The following is a 20,153-nucleotide window of genomic DNA, read 5'->3' as shown; positions in this document are numbered from 1 at the left end:
TCTGAGACATCTCTGTAGTTTGAATGGTTACAATGGCAAAGTACGTAGCAGAGAAGCATGTAATGCATGTTGAACTTGTGGCACAGAATTCTGAAATTATCTATGGAGAGGCCACAAGTGTGTTTTGATACAATGCCATTTTTATTTATTTATCAGCAAGATATTCATTACAGAGGAACAGACATCATAATTTGGTGCTGTTCAAGTACTAAAAGCCTGATACACAAATGTGTTGGAGAATTCATGTCGTGTTTCAAATATATGAAATTCTAGTGGGCATTTATGGAAAGATTCACAAATTGCAGTAATTTCATAGGCTTTGTCGTTGGTTGGTGTTACTAAATTTCTAAAATTTTCCATTAAAAAAAACCACACACACCAAAACAATACCATTTTCTTCGGTTCCTAATGGGTTTTCTACAGGCCACTGGACTATGTGTACATATGTGACCAAAAATGGAGGGTTTTGTTGATTTCCTGGTGTTTCTTTTTGACACAGTTCACATTTGGTGATTAATCTTGTCCTCACTGCAAAGAGCTGTTTGTTCTTTCTATCCCTGGGCTAAGTGAGAAGTAAGAGCAACCCTGGTGCCAAAGCACAGTAAAGGTGAGGCACTTACCACAGTGTAAACTCACTGAAGTCACTGAACCTTGTGAGTTTACTTTGTGGGAAAACCTGAGTCTTTGTTGTGCTTTTCTCCTGGCATTGCTCCTGCATAGCACAGCGTCTGCTCTTCACAACGCTTTTGTCTTGGGACAGTTCATGGGAGTGCTGCTGAGTGATGAAAAGCACGGCTTCTTTAGCAGCAAAGTCCTTTGTTTCAGCATATAAAATATGATTTCCATCCGCACGGACTTCAAAAGAAACAGTAGGAATTCTTGAGAGCCTGATTATCATGGCATAATCACATTATCAGAGAGATTAGAAGCACTTTACTGTGTCTTTGTGGTTTGTGGTGCTCTGAGGCGCTGGACAGAATCTTCCAGCACTGTTAAAATCTCTTGTATGGTACCAAGAGAGACCTTTTAACCTGTGGATGCTGACACCACTCAGAACATGCTTCTTTTTGCTGTCAGCTCCAGAGCTGCACACATGCAGAACATAGTTTCTTATCCTTTCTGTCTCCTCTGGATATATTTGTCTCAGTCATCTGCAGCATTGCAAAACAAAAACCTCCTAAAATTCTCATAGCTATCACTTCCAGTCATTGTGGAACAGTGTCATTAAACAGGTAAACTAGTTAAATGCAGGTGTTTACAATTCCAGTGGTTGAGGAATTCTGTGTATTTTCCTTAGAGACCTTGATGGGTGCTGTTGCCCTCAAGGCTGGTGGCTGTCCTGCTCAGTACAGGTATCTGCACAGCTGCGTTGCCTTGAGGTGAGCTGTGCTCAGCCCATGTCTTGTAAGGGAAGCGTCGCCCACAAGGCTCTGAATAGCTTGGAAGCTTAAAGCTGAGACCAACAGCATGAGCAAAGCATGTGATTTTCACAGCGTGTTCCTTGTTTTGTATGGTTGCTAAGGACCACTGAAGAGTTGGAGATTAATGCTACGATCACTTGGTCCCAATATAAAGGATTCCATTGATAATTATCCCAAAGTGAAAAAAGTGATCAACTGAAAAGCCTTTTCAGATGGGAGCCTGTGCCCCTAGAAGCTCACAGTATGCATAGTGTGTGTGCAGAAAAGGTATGAAATGTGGAACAGCTGTACTTGACCTCTGTTAAAGACTGAGATGAAACAATCACAACAGGGAGTGATGTGAGGGAACTGCTAAAGCTTATAAGAAAACTGCTCCGAGAGTGATGGAACATGGGGTGTTATGTTTTAGCCTAAATGGGCATAAAAATGATCCTGGAAAAAGAATTTAAAAGATCTATCATGGATTCTTTCATTTCATTTGATTGTTAACATGTAAAAATCCATTTTTAAACTAGTAGCAGTCTTTTACCTGCCAAGGCATGGAGTGAAGACTTTGTATGTCTCCAGCTGAGATTATTAAAACCCTTGCAGCAGGGAGCTGCATTCCTTTTGCTGTTCTAAGAAGTGAGGGAAATAGAATAAAAATACAATGCCATGGACGTGGGCACTAGAGAACTGAAAGCAGGATGCCTTTTCTTTTAGACTTCTTTCTCCGTTCTGTATCTTTTAATGTCAGGCTTGATTCTTTACATGGATAACTTTATGTAATGCACTCCATCCCTTACTAGAAAGCGTTGTCCTAAACTGCCAATTTCTACCAATACTGTGGGCTCTTAGAATCTGTTGATCCATTTCAGATTCTCTCAAAATGAACTGAGCAGTGTAAAAATGTTAACACAAAACTCCGTGGTAAGTATTCAGCTGTCAAGTGGTAGGTTCTGAGGCTAAGAAAAAACCAGAGCGCCTACAGCATTATTTCGACAGCATTGTTTTGCTAAATAACCAAGCACCAGACTACTCTGCACATCTGCAGTGGTAGAACAATAGGAGCTCGTCAGTCACGGATGAGTGTCTGCAGTTTTAGAAAATGTTGCCCTCTTCAGGCAATGGTGTGGCATTGCACCTTCTGCTGTTGGAAGGTCGAAATACGCACCCTGGCTGGAAGGCAATCAGTGTGGAATATAAGCTAATTCACTGTGGAGTTTTAGTCTTGAGCCAACTATGGTACTAGTCTCAAATAATCCGGTGTGTTTTCTGACTGCATGTGACCCTCTCACTTCTTGCATCTTGTTTTGTCTTCTATTGTACTTGAACTAAAGCATAAACAAAAAGCTTTTTGTATTTTGCACCTTGGAAAAAGAGTCTGCAGATTTCCTGAGCAGTAGTCAGCTTCATCTCAAAACACTGTTGTTTTACCACATTTCTACAGCACTATGGGTACTATTAAATCTTTCAGGAATAAAAGGGAGGTTTCTGTTACTCGTTATCTAATTATCATTTATCTGGAATAGATCTGAAAACAATCTTTATCTGAAAATGTGAGGGGAAAACTTTAGTCCTAACTAACCTAGCAGATATCAAGTTATGTTAAAGATTAAGCTGGCTGAAGCAAATGGAAGATTATAAACATGGTGTATTGACTTATTTTTTGTTGCATTTTAGGGTCGGCCAGGACCAATTGGGATTCAAGGACCAATAGGTGCTCCTGGATTTACTGGTCCAGAGGGTTTGCCAGGAGCAAAAGGTGAGAGAGGAGCGGTGGGCCCCCCTGGACCAGCTGGGCACAAAGGCAACAAGGTAGGTTCAACAATGAATTTTCTTTTTTTTCCACCTGCAATAGATCTGTTGTCTTGTTTAATGTGTTTGAATATATAAGGAACATCTTGGACTGTCTGCCAAAGGACAAGGGTATTACATCAATACTTTCTGAGAATCCCCTGCTTTTATTTTGAAGTAAAAACACAGGTTCCAAAGCTGTTGAGCATTATAGCCATCCTGGTAGGTGAACCATAGCTAGAAGCACATTGCTTTTGCCAGTAGTTTCTCACTTCACCTGCCCGGAGATGGATGGATATCGTTTGTGTTACATTCAGAGAGGTCTGGAGCTGGTTCCTATGTAGAAGATACCGAGCTGATATCTGACAAAGGTAATGGATATTGAGTGGAACCTGCAACTCAGTTTTGCAGGTAAAAAGATATTTATAACAGAAGTAATATTATGAATTGCCATATTAAATAGTATAACCCAACATAAAGCAGGTGTCAGTGAAGGGAATGTGCATGATTGGGCACAGTAGCAAATGTACCTTAGTGCCCTGAGGGTTTGTTCTGCTGTTTCTTCTTAGGACCTAGCAAAGCAGGTGTTCAGACTAGGCAGGAGAGTCAGTGGAAGTATGAGCAAATACTTTCACTGATGTAGAGCGGATACATGAAGGTAGTTTACCTTAAGGAAGGTTTACATTGTGTCTAGGCATGTGTTTGCATCGTGACTTTTGAGTTGTGCAGTGAGGACTCATCTTGTCCAGTCGCGTGAAGTAGTGCAGAGTGTATGCTCCCACCACATAGCCTAAAAGAGGTTATATGATAGAAATGTCTGATACTGTCTAATGTATGAACTGGAATGAATTTCCCATTTTCATGCATACATGCTTGGACAAAAGGAATGCTTCAAGGGCAGTAGTTTGAAGTTTTGTGTTGCTTCTTATTTCAAAAATCTGAAGGAAATTTGGGACATCAGGACAAAGACTTGTGTTCCAGGACTGTCCAGATCATCTGACCATCTATCTGATGCAAAATGCTCAAATTATATATGCAAATAAGAAAAAGCCAGATAGTTTAGAAACCAGGACCAGCAGACTAGAACTTGTTTTGCCACATTTTGTCAGCTGCTGGTAAGTGAGATAGCTAGGTGAATGCCAGATCACTTCTGCTTTATATGCTGCAGTTACATTCCGCTTTGCTTAATATTCGTCAATACATTGAAGTTCCAGTCATCCTTTCTCATAAGGCAAAGAACATAGTAAACTGACAATGATGACAATGAAAGTCATTGCCTCAGTATTGCATTAATCTGAAAGGCAAAGGAGTACTCAAAACAAGCACTGACTGCTGATATGAGTGATATTTCACAATTCTAGCAGATAACACTGAAGTTATTTCACATTTTGGAAAAGACAGAAATCTGGAATTGAAACTAGCCTCTAACAACTGAAACCAATTACCTTGCACTGAAATAGTCCTTTCTCTACTCCAGAACGTCTGTTTCTATCTGTTGAAATGGCTGCATATACAATACAAACATGCAGTAAGATCCTCCCCTTCACAGAAGCAATATACTTTACCTTTCCAAAGCAAGAATAATTTCGGGTGGGTGTTTTGCTCGTGCAGCCTGTTCTACTATTATCCAGAGTAGAGCAGTAGAACCAGCAAAGTGATATTCCCTTGCAACTCAGTCGGAGGTGATCTGAATTAATAAAGCTGTCTACTTGTCCCTGGATGGAGGTATAAAAACATAGATGAATAAGAACCTTTAAGACTTGTTGAAACTCTTGGAAGATCAAGCGTCACGCTGAGAGTTAAATTTATACTGGATTGTTTATATTCCTGGCATCTTATTTTCCCCAGATGTGCAATAGGAGATTATGTTTTTCCTTTAAATTGCCTGATTAAAACATTCCTGAAACACTCATTTGGCATCTAGACAGGCTCAGATGTTCAGTTTATATCTTCAGTGACTTCTGTGGTCAGAGGGAATCTACGTGAGATAGTTTGCTTCTTTTAGTGTTGAAAGTTGAAGTCCAAGACTGAAAGTGTTGAAGTGAAAAGTATTTCACCAGTGACTGAAATATACAGATTGATAATGAGAAATATAACGTGTTCTCATCTTATTTCAGGGTTCAATGGGAGTTCCAGGATTTCAAGGCATCAATGGGATCCCAGTGAGTTTACATATGCAAATATAAGTCACTTGAATGTCTCTTCTCTCTAGAGGGAAATGGCAATTCTTCATAATATGTAATGATGGAGACTCTACTTTCTCTGTTTGAAAAAGAATCCAATTCCCTCACTTCAGTCTTTCATATTGTAGTTTATGCTGCAATTAGTTCTTATCTTGCTTGCTGCGGGCACAGGGTGCAGATTGTTCCAGTTTTCCTCGCAGTAGCCTTCTTATATGTGATATGTGATCTCCTTCAATCTTCTTTTCCTATGATGTGAACCAAAACAGTGATTAGGTCTGAGGCCTCTGAAGAATTATTGCTTCCAGGCTCGGCTCTAGTATTGGTTTAGATCTGAGCCTTTCAGAAACCTAAAACAGAAAAGAGGTGAGTAGTGCATTTGCCATGTGGTAAGAGTTGGTAACTACTTTTCCTGACCATCAGGAGTCTTTGGTTTGTTTCTTTACAACTTGAACTTTCTAGAAGTTGTTTCCTGCATCATACTGAAAATTATATGCCTATTTTGATGAGCTCTCTTTTGCTTTGGTTTTCCCCAGTGATTCTTGGAGAGATGTGTTAGAAATGCTTTGCCTCAGAGGACTTTTTAGCTGGGCCAGCTTTAGAAGTTGCCCCAGATTTCCTTGTTCTCTCAGCACTGTTTAGCTAGTTCTGCTTTCTCCTTCTGGTATTAGAATTATATGTCCTTTCTAATGATATTTTTCCTGCTGTATGCTTGTGCTTCTGAGCACTCTTATTCTCTTTCCCATCTACCTTACATTCTCAGCTGGCCAAGAGTTTCATCATGGTTGAGCTGTGTTTTCCTACTTCCTATCAAACACTGAATTGTTTTGATAGGTTGGCTGAAGATGCACAGTTGGCCCCATGAAGGAGCTCCTTCTTGGCCCCTTCTCTCCCTCAGTTCATCCTTGCCTGTTTTCTCTCCTGCTCTACTCCCTTGCTGCTATTTTTTTCTTTTCCCACCAGCAGACTAACTCTCTAGCTCTGAAGAGAACAAGCTGTTCCCATAATACTTAATTTAATTGAACACGCTGTGGGAACATGCTGTTCTCAGGGTATTTTTTCAGATGAGGCTCTGGAGAAAGGGGATTCCCAACAATAAGGGAAGGATAGAGATATAGCAAAAACCACTGCCAGGTAGTTGGCAGCAGCAGGCATTCCAAGGAGAGAGTGGGGGAAGCAGATGAGAGGATTCAAAGCCTCCAGCATATGCAGATCTACTCTGTCTCCTTTACAGTATTGAGCAGGTGGGCCAGTGGGAAAGAAGTAGGTTTTGCTGCTTATGAGCAGTGAAATGCTCACCTTTGGCTCTTCTGTGTTACAACTGCAGGACGGAAAAAGGGCGCAGGGAAACTAATACATATTGTTTACATTCTAGCCATTGAGACAAATGCTTTAATTCTGGGTGAAAATAGCAAACACCACTGTTTGAGAAAATATTTACATTTTTGTCAGTTGCATTTCAGGATGGGGAGTAGCTAAGGTTTGTTGTGAAATGTACACAAACCGATGACATTACATGTTTGTGTGAAATGCAGAGCAAAGGAGAAAAAGTATCTGTGTGCTGATATATCTAAGAGAGAAGTAAAAATATATCACTATCTTTGCACAAGAATTAACATCCAAACATGAAGAGAGCATCTTCTGAGCCTGCAGGTATCTAAAGTGTGGGCAGGTATATTTTGACCGTAGCCAAAAGACTGCAAGACTGTAATTCAGAGGAGTATCCCACTGTTGACCTTAATGTAAATGGTGTTCCATAGAATTTCCCTGGGGAATACTGCTGGTAAGTAAGTCATGTTGTTGCAGCTGGCCTGACTAATCCTTTTAACCTAATAAATACAGCAGCAGCATGTGTTTATTGCTAGCCCTTCTGTGTCACAGTGCAGAGGAAACCATCAAATCCTTAGCCCTACTGGGAAGTTTATTTTTTCCCATAGGACAAGATTCAAGGACACCTCTGGCAAGGGCTGAAGCTGGGGATGTATATAGCTTTTCATGAACTATCTGAAGAGTTCTGGAAAGAAGTATTTCTGTGCAGAATAAGCGCTTGTCTGTGCAATGAAAGTTAGAGTTACACAGAGAGGTGAAGTTCTCTATTTTGTGTCCCTCCTAGAGGAAATACAAGCACTTGGCAAGGCTGTAAAGAGGCCACTTTGCTGTAGCAATCCATGAACCTGCCTCTTCAATTAGTTTTGTGTTCACCCTTGATTGCATTCGTTTCCCGATTTTTAAATATTTGTTGAGCTCTCCTGTTGGGACGGCCTTTGTGCTAAGCCTGTTAGATTTAGAAAAGAGGTCGCTTGGGATCACAGCATTAGTGTATGCAAAAGAGTCAGATAAAGCAAAAGCCTAGATGAACAGTTCAGATTTCCTTATCTATGTCCTAAGGAATGACCCCTTTTGTGAGAACAGAGCACAAGTAATCTCTCCAGCCTGTTCTTAGCTCAGGTTTGTAAACTAGTTATTCTGCCATGTCATCAGTAACAACTATAAAAGCTGCTTCTTCACCTTAGTCAGCTGAAGTGCTTGAGCTGAACTGATGTGTCTGACGCAGGAATTGGAGGAGCTGAGAATGAGTAAATGGAGTGGAACTTGTAGAACTAGTAGAGTGAAACTATTAACTACTTTTTTTTAGGTAAAAAAATAATTTCAGGCAGATTTTTGTGACTCCTGAGGAAGCTGGTTATGCACAATCAGTATTGCCAGAGATAAGATTCTTAAAACATAATGAATTCTGATTGCACAATAGAAAGTAGGAAAGTAGGAAATCCCATGTTTTTCTTCTAGAGCAAAAGAGACAGCATGTGTCTGTGTGTCCAGCTATGTCAAGCTTTGGCTCAGAACCACGGACATGGATGCCATGGGATTAAGTGACAGGGCCACAGATGTGTTTAGTACACATAAGCACTCACTATAGTCAGCATGATGCGTATCCTCTTTGTGAGCCCTCCTCACATGTTAGGGGGATACCCAAGTCTTTTGGGCCTCTTGGACACTGTATTGCGCCACGATTTAGGAGATCTTACCCAAAGCATTTCCCGAGACATGAGGCCTGTTGGTTAGCTGCCTGCACAGCTGGCTTTTGGCCAGCCCTGGAGGCTCAGCAGCTTGCTTCCTCATCTGTCTGAGGGGCAGATGTTGGCTCAGCTTCCCTAAACCCTGCAGTTGGCCAGCTTATGTTGTAACCAGATACATGTGCACTTATCTCACATAGCTTCTGTATTGTTGCTGTAAACAAAAGGAAGGACCTCATAGGAATCGACCACTCTGGCCTTCCTCTGCAGTCACAGCCTGTCGCATCAGAGACTTGCTGCTCTTGGCTATGGCATACTGTATGGATGGAGGAGGGTGGCTTGCCACTGATCTGTTCCAGATTTGGGAACCAAATGAAGTATAAGTGGCAATAAATTGGTGCTTCAGCCCTTTCATGTCATTTGACTGGGGCCTGGAGAGTCCCCTGCTTGCATACCACAGGTGGGTGCTTTGACCAGCGGACTTTAATCATCAGGGCTACTGGTACTACATACACAGTGGTGCCTTTAGCTAATGCTTTGGGATGATTTCTGTGACTTCATTCTATGTCCTGAGGCCTTGTTACATTCAAATTTATCTCTGTCTACATCAACTGCCTAGATCCTGCAGTGGATATGCACTTTGTGTTGATTCAGTTTGCACCTTACTGACTGACAGATGGCAGATCTGGGCTCTCTCCTCTCCATTTTGTTGGCACAAATTGCCACGTAGGTGTGTGCTGGACCAAGGAACTCATCTGGTTAAAATTAAGAAACAGAATAGTTATTTTTCTGCTGTGTTGTTGGTTTCTTGCCTGCTCTGCTTGTGCTTATGCTAGCACAGAGAAGAGTAGGTGTGAGTGGCCAGCAGCAAGCAATGGCTCTTTCAGTAGCAGCTGACACTGGTGATCAGTTTGAATGTTTAAATAATCATGTTGTAAGTTACTCTGCATCCTTTGGGAAAGTCACTAAGCTACTGTGTGACCCCAGCTTCTCATCTGTAAAATGAAGATTATTGCATTCTCATGTTTTAGCAAGGCATTTTAAGATCCTTAGATCTTTACATTAATACAAAGTTCTCATTGAGCTTGGTCAGAGTATATGGTATTGGCTTGGACTGGAAAGACCTTCAGTAACACAAATCTGATTTGTTTTATGTGTCAAGCGTGAAGGATTGTTAATGTTCTGGTTTATCTCCATTTTATCCTTGTTTCTTTTTCCCTTTCCTAACATGAGTCATAACTCATGTTAACGCCATTTTATGGCATTAATGCCATACCTTAAAGATGAATCTTTGGGATCGCACAAAAACGCTCTGGGAATGATAGAAAATCAGGGTGTACTGAGGGGAGAGAGAGAACTGTCAATTACTGATTCTCACTCCCTGAATTTCATTTTTCTTCTTACCACAAAACATCATCTTTGAGTGCCACAGAGCTCGTTTCTATGAAAAGGTGGATAGGATAAAGAGAAGCTTAATACCTGGGCATTGTGACTGACAGTTTGGCCTTCCTTTGTTTTGCCAAAGTATTCCCATGTGATACTGAAGAAAAAGTAACTAAAGGCTCTAATTTTTATCTCCTTTGCATCACTATGGTGCTGAGTCAAATGAATAGAGCTATGGCAGGGCTAAATTAGTGTGAAATCAGAATTAGGTACAACTCTTTTCCATCCTGTTTTTGATTATTAATTGACCATTACAAAAACTTTCTCTAACAACTGCTAGTTTCATTAGATCTTTCTCCGGTTGCTTTGCCTAAGGTTTTAAGTTTAATACGGTGAGGAAAGCTGTTTTGTGAATGATGTGATGCTGGAGTTGGAACATCTGTTGAACTATTAAAAGAAAGAATCCACAGTGGAGAGGAAGAGAAGTCAGTGCAACTTTCATGTTTGGAACTATAACTTTGGAATTACAAGTGCTCAGTATTGTTGAACCTGCTCTTTTCCTTGTTTTCACATGAGCAACTTCCATTATCATTGTCAGGTGCACCCTCGCACTGTGCTCCGTGTCATATGCTGTGTATTTCAGATTGTGCTTTCAGGACCTACTCATGCACAAGTTATGTACTTCAGAAAATTATCCCTTGGAGAGAAAGATAATTGAATCCAGCTGATGTTCTAGGATTTAATCTTTGGGGAGGATAAACAATGCTGGCTGAAGAACATACTTCTACTGCAGCCTGTCATACACTGAACTTGAGTGGGAGTTGCCTGTTTCCTTTGTTTTGTGTTGCCATTTGGAAGACGGAAGTTTTCTAGGGACAGTGTTGCTAATAAAATACCACCTGTCATCATCCTCTCTTTTTCCTTTTTACACAGGGTCACCCTGGCCAGTCTGGACCCAGGGGTCCACCTGGCCTCGATGGCTGCAATGGAACCATTGGGAGTCCTGGTGTTTCTGGGACAGATGGATTTCCTGGCATACCCGGGCTGCCGGTACGTCCCAAGGCAGCTGTAGTGTTTTGTTGTCACTAAGCCAGGATTTGCTTTTCTTACCAGTGGTGGAAAAATAGCTCCCGAGTTCTTAGGAAGAACCCTATAACCCCAAGTTCCTTAGTATTCTTAGAGCTCAGTGTCATTTTCTTATTGAAATTCCACTCTTATTTACTGTGTAAATGTTAACTTTTGAGGCTAAAATGAAGGTCCTGTGACAGTGTGCTCCCTATCCCTTTGTCACTGGCAACATTCAAGCTGACTGAGAAGAGACTGTGATAAAGTTTTTAAGAACTATAATGTGTCAAACATCTTCCAGTTGAAATGTTTCAGGTTAGGGAATGCTGATTCAAAAAAGGAACTGCTCGTGTCTCTTGTATGTCATCCAGACTTGAAGTTAATGTAAAGTTGAAAATAACAAAGAAACAAAAGCAAGTTAAAATATGACTTTCTAAAATAACTGATTTACTCATACTTCCTGCTCAAATTTCTATTTTGTAATGCGTGTGGGATTTTATTTTTGGCAAGAAAAGCTGCTTGGATCAGCTAACTCCTCTCAAATTAAGGTGGCAATTACATGAAATCACATTGGATAAACTGCATGGAATGATGAGGATTAAAATAAATGGGGTAAATCTAGAATTATAACAGCTGCTTTTTCAGAAGATTCATGCATGCAACCTGTTGTGTGTTTTTGGTTTTTTTTGTCTCACTGTTTCTAAGCAAATATGTTAATGTACTGTTCTACAGAAGAGATATATACATGTACAGGGCAGTTACAGCATGTCAAACAGATTCAGGGAGAATCTTAAAAGTTTTTAAAGGCCTAAAATAAAAGGAAAATCTAATATAAGCAGGAAAATACCAGAGAAAATGTTTGCAGAGTGTTGTTTTTCTAAAGCCTCAGGAAGTCTTAAGTTCTCTAATACCACTGCAGTGCTACCTTTGTAGTTTACTGGAGCAAGAAGTTCTTTATACTGAATGTAATTTCTTCCAAAACCAAATCAGTGTATTGTTTACTAGAAATTTACTTTTGTCATTTATTTTTTAATAGGGTCGTCCTGGCCCAAAAGGTCTGAAAGGAGAACCTGTTTTTGCTCAAGGCAGCCTTAAAGGAATGAAGGTAAGATTTTCTATGGGAGAAAACACAGGATGAGAAACACTTTGATGTCCCAGAGGTTTCAGGGCTGATGCTACAGCTTAGGCTGCTCATAATGCTAAACATGGGCATTCTAGGTAGGTCTGAAGGCAGAGCAGAGAAAAAGACCATTCCTTAATGACAACACAGAATGCTTTCAGAACTTGAATTTGCTTCATCTTTGCAGCACTAAAACATCTTGTTTATTGCATACTGGATTGCTGGCACATAACTCATCCTGTTACTGTTCAGAGTAGTTGCTGGTCCTTCACCTGTCTCTAGGCAGCTGGCACCATTCATTTGTTGGTGCCAAACATAGATATGAGGAATTTCTGGTAAGCTTACCCTGATTTACATGAGGTAGCGTATTTGTTTTCAGATGCAGAACTTCCCTGTATGTGGCATCCTCACACATGCCAGGTCTGTTGAAATAATTGCCCAGGAGACTTGCAAGCACAGATTAAGATTTCTCCTGTGAAATCCCACTTGCCTCCCAGTGTTTTTTGTACTGGGAGATATTAATAATCAGCCGGTTGTATTCTGGGTTTAAATGCATGAATACCATATTCCACTCATACTATTTCACCATTTATTGCTATGAAGTCAGAATTCTAATTCTCTGTTTGGTAAGGACCTTGCCCTGAAATGTCTGTATCATGTCTGTAATTTTATTTATTATAAAGAGAATACAGACTATGGGAACATGATCACAATTTATTTTTCCAGACAGTGAGTAGGTTCTTCAATATCCTCATATAAAAATTTAGTTCTTTGTTGCCTTGAAGCAAACATTCACCAGCTTGGAGTGGTGTTAACTTTTGACAGAAGCACCAGGCTTGGGAAAAAACTGTAAAAGATTTGGTACGTCTTGTGCTATGTTCAGCAGCTTCATTACTCATTAAATATAAAAAATAGTTTAAAAAAATTCTGTCGTGTAAGGCCCCTCACTCTGCCCTTTTGTTTATCAAAATGACGAACTTTTCTGAAATTCTACCCATATATGCATATACAACCATACATTGGTAAAAATTAAATAGATCTTTGTTTAAATTAAGTTTGCTATTTGTGGAAAATACAGATCGTTTGAAATAACATTTTATAGTGTTTGCAATGAAAGTTTTTGTAGTGTGTTTTTCAGATTTTTTTACAACTAATGCAACTTTTTAATGCCACTTCAGTTTCTTTTGCTCCCTGTCAATAAAATGGTGGTTGTTATTTCAGACTTTTGGAGCCTATCCATTTCCCAATTTAAACGTGGGAGCACAGGTGTCAGAACTAAAAGTGAACATTAACTAAAAAGCAAATATTCCTGTTTAGACTAATAAATATGTATTTATAGCCCTTCATAGTTTTTTGCAGTGATACAATGGTATTTTTACTGATGTGCTTTTCATTTTTAGGGAGAAAACGGTCTTCCTGGTTTGGATGGTATTTCTGTAAGTTACTTAATTTGGGGAATTATAATTTTTAAGAATATTACTGGAAGTAGGTGCTTTCCCTTGTACTGGTTCTCAGGGACACTTTTCAAATTAATGGGCTGTGTGTTTTCTTTATACCAGTAGCTCAAATAACTCCAGTTTTCTAATGGTATGAGTTGGTCCATGTTATGGCAGCAGAAGTCAGATTTTGCTATTGTCTGTTCTGCTTTTCCCTATGAAATTCAAACTCCCTTCTACCATTCAAATCTGTAACTTTGATTTCCAACTTTTGTCTTGTAATATGAATTGGGTTCTTAAAGAGTGTAAATGAATGTACATAACTGGGGGGCTATTACTGTATGTTTTCTGATGGGATAGGTGCTACACATTCTGTATTTCTCCTGTGTTCTTCTTATAGGGCTCCAAAGGTTTTCCAGGTCCAACAGGTCCTGCAGGCCCTATAGGATTACCAGGTTTGCAAGTAAGAGGCCCTGACTGTTGTACTTCTTGATAGAATAGTTCAAAATGTTGGCAACTTTCCATCTTGACTACATTTGTCTCATCACAATGAGCAGAAGTTTGTGCCCTTCTAAGGGGATGAAGCACGTTCTTTAGTTGTGAAATACTTGAACTCAGACTGTTTAATCTCAAGAGCCAAAGTTCTCCTCTGGAGCAGTGTTCAGAGCAACAGTCATGAATGAGAGCTCCAGCAAAGCCCTAGAGCACCATCTACAAACACTACTTTATACTGTTCTGAAGGCTTCCTCATCTCAGAACTAGAGGAAATATTCTGATCTCTGCATGGTTAGAGCCTTTCTCATGAAATGTGCTGAAAAGTTCATTTTCTGAGACACTAGAAGAGAGTTTTATTTGGACAGCCATAAAAACAAACTAAATGTTTGTTGCTTTTGAATTAAGATTTGCTCTTAACTAACTGTAGTGCCAAAGGACTATGCTGTCTCTCATAGATATGAAGACTAGAAGATTATTTTATCACTTGCTTTTGCTCTGGGGACAGAGATGAAATGAAAGTTCAGGTACCAAATGTTGTTCCTATTATTTGCATCCTACTTAAGTCTTGATCTTGTTCACATTTAGGGTCCAGTGGGTCCTCCTGGGCCACCGGGTCCAAAAGTAAGTACCTTCATTTCTGTCATATTGCCACACCTGATTGTTGGCTATTTTTTTTGTCATTATGGTGTTCCTAGATGATAATGATACCAATGTTGCTGATGTTTTGTTATTCATTGTCATCTTTTTTCTCCCCTAGGGTAATATGGGATTAGGCTTTCAAGGAGAGAAAGGAGAAAAAGTAGGTGAATCTTGTTCTGGTACAGAGGGAGTGTAAAGTTATACTCAAGTGTTCCATCATAACTTTATCCTCTACACGGTGGCTGGATTGCAGCATTTTCTTCTTCTGTGTTTCCTTTTCTTCTTTTGGACTGAATGACAGTCCAAATACTGAAGAGTCTTGCTGGTTGCTGATAATGTTTTACAAAGAAAGGAGGATGGGAGCTTTTCCTGAATGAAGTGAGGGAAGATAGTGTCATTTCAGTGCAGTGCTTTCATGGCAGTCAAGACACAAGGTCCTCTTTTGACACATTTTGAATCTGTCCTTTAGTTTATATGGACCCTTAACTCTTGTACTGAATTTTTCTTTGGAATTTATGCTCTGTGCATTTCATAATATTCTTTGGATTAACTGATGCATAATTTATAGTCTTAGTATCTTAATGGACATCTTGCAGTCTGTGGGAGGAGTTTATGGTGGCATAATGGGCTTCTCAGGGGTTTCAGTTTGGGGCTTGATTCTGCTGCTGTTAAAATCAGTTATCAGTATACTATGTTTCTAGTTGTTTCTTGACTTCTTGTCTTGCACATTTCTCTTCAAATTGTTTCTGGTGTGTTTTTCTGTTGATTTTAAAGATTAGGCTTTTCCTTCCTCCCTCCCTCCCTCCCTCCCTTCTTTTTTGTCTTTACGTGATTTATATCCACAACTTCTCTGAAACAATTTTAATGCATTTTGCTAATCTTAATTTTCAATCTGATTTTTGGCTTTCATGGCCAAATTCCTGTGCCAGTACTTAGGCACACAAATACTTTGTACAAAACATAAAATTAGACTGGATTTTTTTTTTCCTGATTCACAAGCAACTTTCATAAGAAATCAGGTGCACTCTGCCTATGTTAATACCTTCATCTTTTGCCTACAGGGTGATGTAGGACTGCCTGGCCCTCCGGGTCCCCCTCCATCGACTGGAATACTAGAATTCATGGGATTCCCAAAGGGGAAACAAGGAGAAAAGGTAAATATAACTTAGAAGCCCTCCCATCCCCTTGATACAAAGGCTGAAAAAACTTATTAGACAGTGAGGGCCATTATCTTTCCAAACCATACTCATTTTCTGCACTAGTTTAATCTCCAGAGAGTTATTGAATAAAAATATTGTCAGCTCAGAGCAGTGTGGAGCATTGTAGAATCCATACCTGTCAGAATGATAAATCTTAAAGCTATTTAAAGATTTCCATCATTAATCCTAGAATGAATGACCTTCTTTTAGTTTTCCTTGGACCTGTGAAATATGGTTGTGTAAAAATAAATTATAAAAAACCAACAATTCCTTTCTAAAAAGTAAATAAAAAGCTTCAAGTCTTTTGCTTTCACTCTGACACACACTAACATGAAATAATTGGATTTCTCTCACTTATTTTGTTATTCAGGCATTTACTGAGATACATGTATATCTCATCAGCATGTCTATAAAAGCCCTGTGGAACTTGAGTCAAAGATTCTCTGCACACATGAAGTATAGGCATATTGGATTAGTCTAGGACACATACAGAATGGTGTGGGAGCTGATGTGAGCTTGCATAAGCCACTGCATAAGTCATGGGAGTCACTGTCTTACTTGGTGGAGTTGCATTAGTCTGAGACTCAAATAAGGGCTATTAATATGGCTCACTCTTGAAGTTGTAAGCAGGATTACAATGACTATTTTATCTCAGCATGTGTTATTAGCCCTTTCCATGAATTACTGTGCGTGTTCAAAGATGACAATCTGAGATGTTCTGGTTTGCCTTCCAGCAGTGGAGGAATGTAGAACAATAGTTCCAAAGTAGTGGTCTTAGAAGCCATGGGAAGTGGTCACAGACAATCCACTGCATGCATCGGCACTGGCAAATGATGACACAAATCAAGCGTACTTGCTGCCAAATAAGGCCTTGCCTTAGGAGTCAGGAGTGCGATGGGTGGATCGGGGTAAATCATGCTTTCATGGACACAGTGGTTTATTGTGTTTACCTTTTTCAGGGTGAGCCAGGCCCTCAAGGATTGCCTGGAGACAAAGGATTGCCTGGACTGCCGGTAAGGGAGAGTTTCTAGTATGTGCCCAGTATGAGTTAGATGGCTCAGAAGCCTCTGAATAGCTCATAAGATCTCTACAGGAGTTTCTAGGCACTTGAATATTTGAAAATCTAATACAAATGTCCACGTAATTTTGTGAAAACTGTAATCTGATCATTTTTGTCTTGGAAATATGAAGAAGACGGCGTTGTCCTGCTATAGGTGCTACAAAGCAGCCATCATTTCAGTACGTCTGAACTGTGGTTTGCAAAGGAAATCTGCAAGTAGGCATAACTTTTGCTTATCCACTTGATGGTAGTGTTTCTTGATCTCCCACAGAGAGCTAGGTACTTTTAAAAAATCCTCTCAGTTTAATTGTATTTAGATGTGCTTTTTATTTCAAGTTATAAAGCACATATACTTATCTTTATGTCTGACGTAATGTATATATCTAGTTTTAAAATGGGTTGTTTAACATTAGTGCTTGTAAGCTCAGGAATGTGTAACATCTTCCCTCTATGAATTAACAACAACAATTTATCTCTGGATTCCAGAGAGGTCTTTCCCAGCTTATAACTTACTATAAACACAAGTTCTTTAGATAAGTTTTGGTAATAAATATTTTGTGGAACTTCTGGCCAATGAGATAAATTGTTTGCTGGTTTCTTCAGTGTACAGATGTTCTCAGTAGAATGGCGTGCGAGAACCTGTTCATGAAGCACAGTTTGTGGACATGTTCCATTATGTGCATGTTTATCTTTAAGCATCACAAGAGGCCCACAGAAGCTGGTGGGATTGAGGATATGTGTGAATTTAACCACAAGCGTAAGATATTTCAAGACTAAAGCCTGAAAATTGCCTACCTACTGCAACTCACTGAAATTAAATCCTGGTGTTCCATCTGTGGATTTGATACTTCTTGCTGATGGGAAAACCACCAAACAGTTCCAACTGAAAATTTTTGTGTCATTCTGAGGCTTTAGCAATTAAAAAAAAAAAATTAAAAAAAGGTGCTCTGAGTCTTGCCTTGAGCTGCTACTGTTAAGAAATTAGATTTGAAATTACTTCTAAATGTAGAATACGATACAGAATGACAGAACTTCGCTGCTTATAGCACAGTGTTACTCGCATTTCCTGCTAAGAAAAGTGCTATAGTCTAAATGGATGAAAGTCACAGGGAATGAAGAAGATAATGCACTGCACATAATACCAGCTGCTTGATTTCTTTCTGGGGCAAAAGAAGCCCAGCAGAAACAGTCCATTTCCTTTGCATCTCTGTTGCAGTTAATGTTAAAAGATGTTTTGGTGCTCATTCTGATTTAGGATTGTTCTTTCAAGTTCCTTTCAGATCTAATGTTAATATTTTCCCTCAGGGCTTTGGTGGTGTTGGAGAAAAAGGAGAAAAAGGTGTGCCTGGTTTGCCAGGTGGCAGGGTAGGTAACCTTACAGAGTCTTTAAATGCCTGTTTTTAAACTAGTTTCATAAAGTGGACTTACCACTAACAGAAGCATTCTCAAAGCATGTAGGAGTCCCAGATACAGAATTGTGACCCATATTAGCCAGCACCATACAATAACATAACCAACAGTTCTTCTCTCAGTAAAGTCTTAGACTAAGGATGAAATATGAAAATAGATGAGGCAGTCCAAGAAAATCATACATGAGTACAGGAGGACTTGATACTACCAGGCCTGAGTTTTTTCCATGCTTTTTGAAAGCTTCACAGAGGCTTTGCAGGGACTTTAGGGAGCTTTTACCCCTTATCAGAATAAGCTATGAAAGAACACATAGTTGGGAATGAAGAAGTCCAGCTGGCAATAGAGATTGGTCAAACTTGACAGTGAAGGTGGAAGTTAACAGCATGCTCCATCACATGCCATAGATTCTTCTAATCACCATGAACTTGCAGCAACGTGGTGCTCATACAACAGGAAGACCAAAGCATTCTGTTCTGCATCTGAAGAACAAAACTGTCACAGCAGAAAATATTTGTCTCTGTTAAGTTTCACAGCTTTGTAATGACGAACCACCTACTAATCTTGTAAGTTGAGAAACTCATGACCTAGTTAGCAAGATAATGACTAAAGAAGATAAGACACCTTTTCATCAGTTATCCTGTTGAATGCTTTTGATGATGATTGTTAGTATTTGGAAGAGAAGGAAAACCATTAGTAGCTTCTCCTTTTGAAATTTTACCTTTTCACTCTTTGGTACTGAGATCTCAGAGCCTGGTGAAGAAAGAGCAGACTGAGATGGAGCTTCTGAAAGTTACATAATGTGTTTTCCTTTCTTAGGGTCTTTTGGGGCTGGATGGATCCAATGGCATTCCAGGGAGAAAGGTGAAATACTCTTTTTATGTTTTACTGCAGAAACCAGCTTAGGTATTATGAGTGCTGAGAAATCAGTGCAATCAGGTTACTGTTTATTCCTTCTCAGATGCTTGACAGTATGTGTAAGACAACAAACTGGCTTTGCAATACAGGTCTAAGCACTGAAGGTGTCTCAGCTATCAAATTATGCCATGTTATTGTGTCACTTCATAAAAAGGTTCCTGTTTGTGACTTTGCAGGGTCATCCAGGTATTCCAGGCTATCCAGGACTGGATGGAGTTGAAGGCACAAAGGTAGCTTCTCAGATGGAAATACTAAAGCACTGCCATCGTAAATATATTTGCATGAATAAATGTCGTTGCTTCAGTTGAACTTATGGGAGTGAGTGGATGCTTAAGATAGCTGCCAGGGCTGCCAGATGTCTGGAAATGGAGTGGAAAATGACTGTACAGTAGTTTGCTGTGAGTGAACTTAAAATCTGCCACCAACATTGATATATGGTTGGCAAACATGAGAAATGCAAGCAGTGAAGGGCTTATTTGATGGAGAGCATGTAGTGTAGGTTTATACACAGAGCAGTGCTACTGCGTGAATCATCAAAGTGCTGCACTGCTCTGGCACAATGGACTGTGTTTGTAATATGTATTTATGATGGTGATTTGGACAACAGTCAGATTTTGCACTTCCTGTGTTAAAGAGGATTTGATACCGTGTTAGAGTGAGAGGAATTAATGATACCACAGTTTGTCACAAGTTGCTTGTTGTGTTAAGTCATTTTCTGGAGAAATCCATTTCCCCCTTTTTTTCTACAGGGTGAAGTAGGTGACATTGGTCCCCCAGGCCCTCCTATCATTGTTGACAAGGAAGGTGTAGTAATTTCAGGTACACGTTTTTATTTCTTTTTTGTTTTGAAACGAGTTTAAAGCACTTTTTTTCTGATGCAACTTGTTTTATTTCTGTATTTTAGCACTTCTCCATGCTGTGATTTGAGTCTAGCCTATCTCTTGTTATTCCTCCTTTCATTTCTGTATTGGTAACATACAGATACATTTCATGCCGTATATTTATACCTGAATTTGTAATAAATCTTTCATTCCTGACTT

At 39.6% G+C, this 20,153-nt stretch overlaps 1 protein-coding gene across 1 annotated transcript in view; it reads left to right on the top strand.

Annotated features, from left to right (window-relative positions):
- Positions 1-20,153, top strand: part of COL4A6 (collagen type IV alpha 6 chain) — a gene marked incomplete at both ends in the record, with an annotated part of 116,489 nt that overhangs the window by 73,741 nt on the left and 22,595 nt on the right. The window contains 14 exons of the mRNA XM_079541919.1: positions 3,084-3,218; positions 5,315-5,359; positions 10,708-10,824; positions 11,876-11,944; positions 13,360-13,395; positions 13,796-13,858; positions 14,476-14,511; positions 14,648-14,689; positions 15,591-15,683; positions 16,688-16,741; positions 18,094-18,153; positions 19,015-19,059; positions 19,290-19,343; positions 19,863-19,932. Coding sequence (XP_079398045.1) covers positions 3,084-3,218; positions 5,315-5,359; positions 10,708-10,824; positions 11,876-11,944; positions 13,360-13,395; positions 13,796-13,858; positions 14,476-14,511; positions 14,648-14,689; positions 15,591-15,683; positions 16,688-16,741; positions 18,094-18,153; positions 19,015-19,059; positions 19,290-19,343; positions 19,863-19,932 — 919 coding nt within the window. The remainder of the gene's footprint in view (positions 1-3,083; positions 3,219-5,314; positions 5,360-10,707; positions 10,825-11,875; positions 11,945-13,359; positions 13,396-13,795; positions 13,859-14,475; positions 14,512-14,647; positions 14,690-15,590; positions 15,684-16,687; positions 16,742-18,093; positions 18,154-19,014; positions 19,060-19,289; positions 19,344-19,862; positions 19,933-20,153) is intronic.

This window comes from Tetrao urogallus, assembly GCF_951394365.1.
Source record: "Tetrao urogallus genome assembly, chromosome: 13".
NCBI lineage: Eukaryota > Metazoa > Chordata > Aves > Galliformes > Phasianidae > Tetrao > Tetrao urogallus.
The sequence above is the reverse complement of the archived record's forward strand: the minus strand, read 5'-3'. Positions and strand labels throughout refer to the sequence as shown.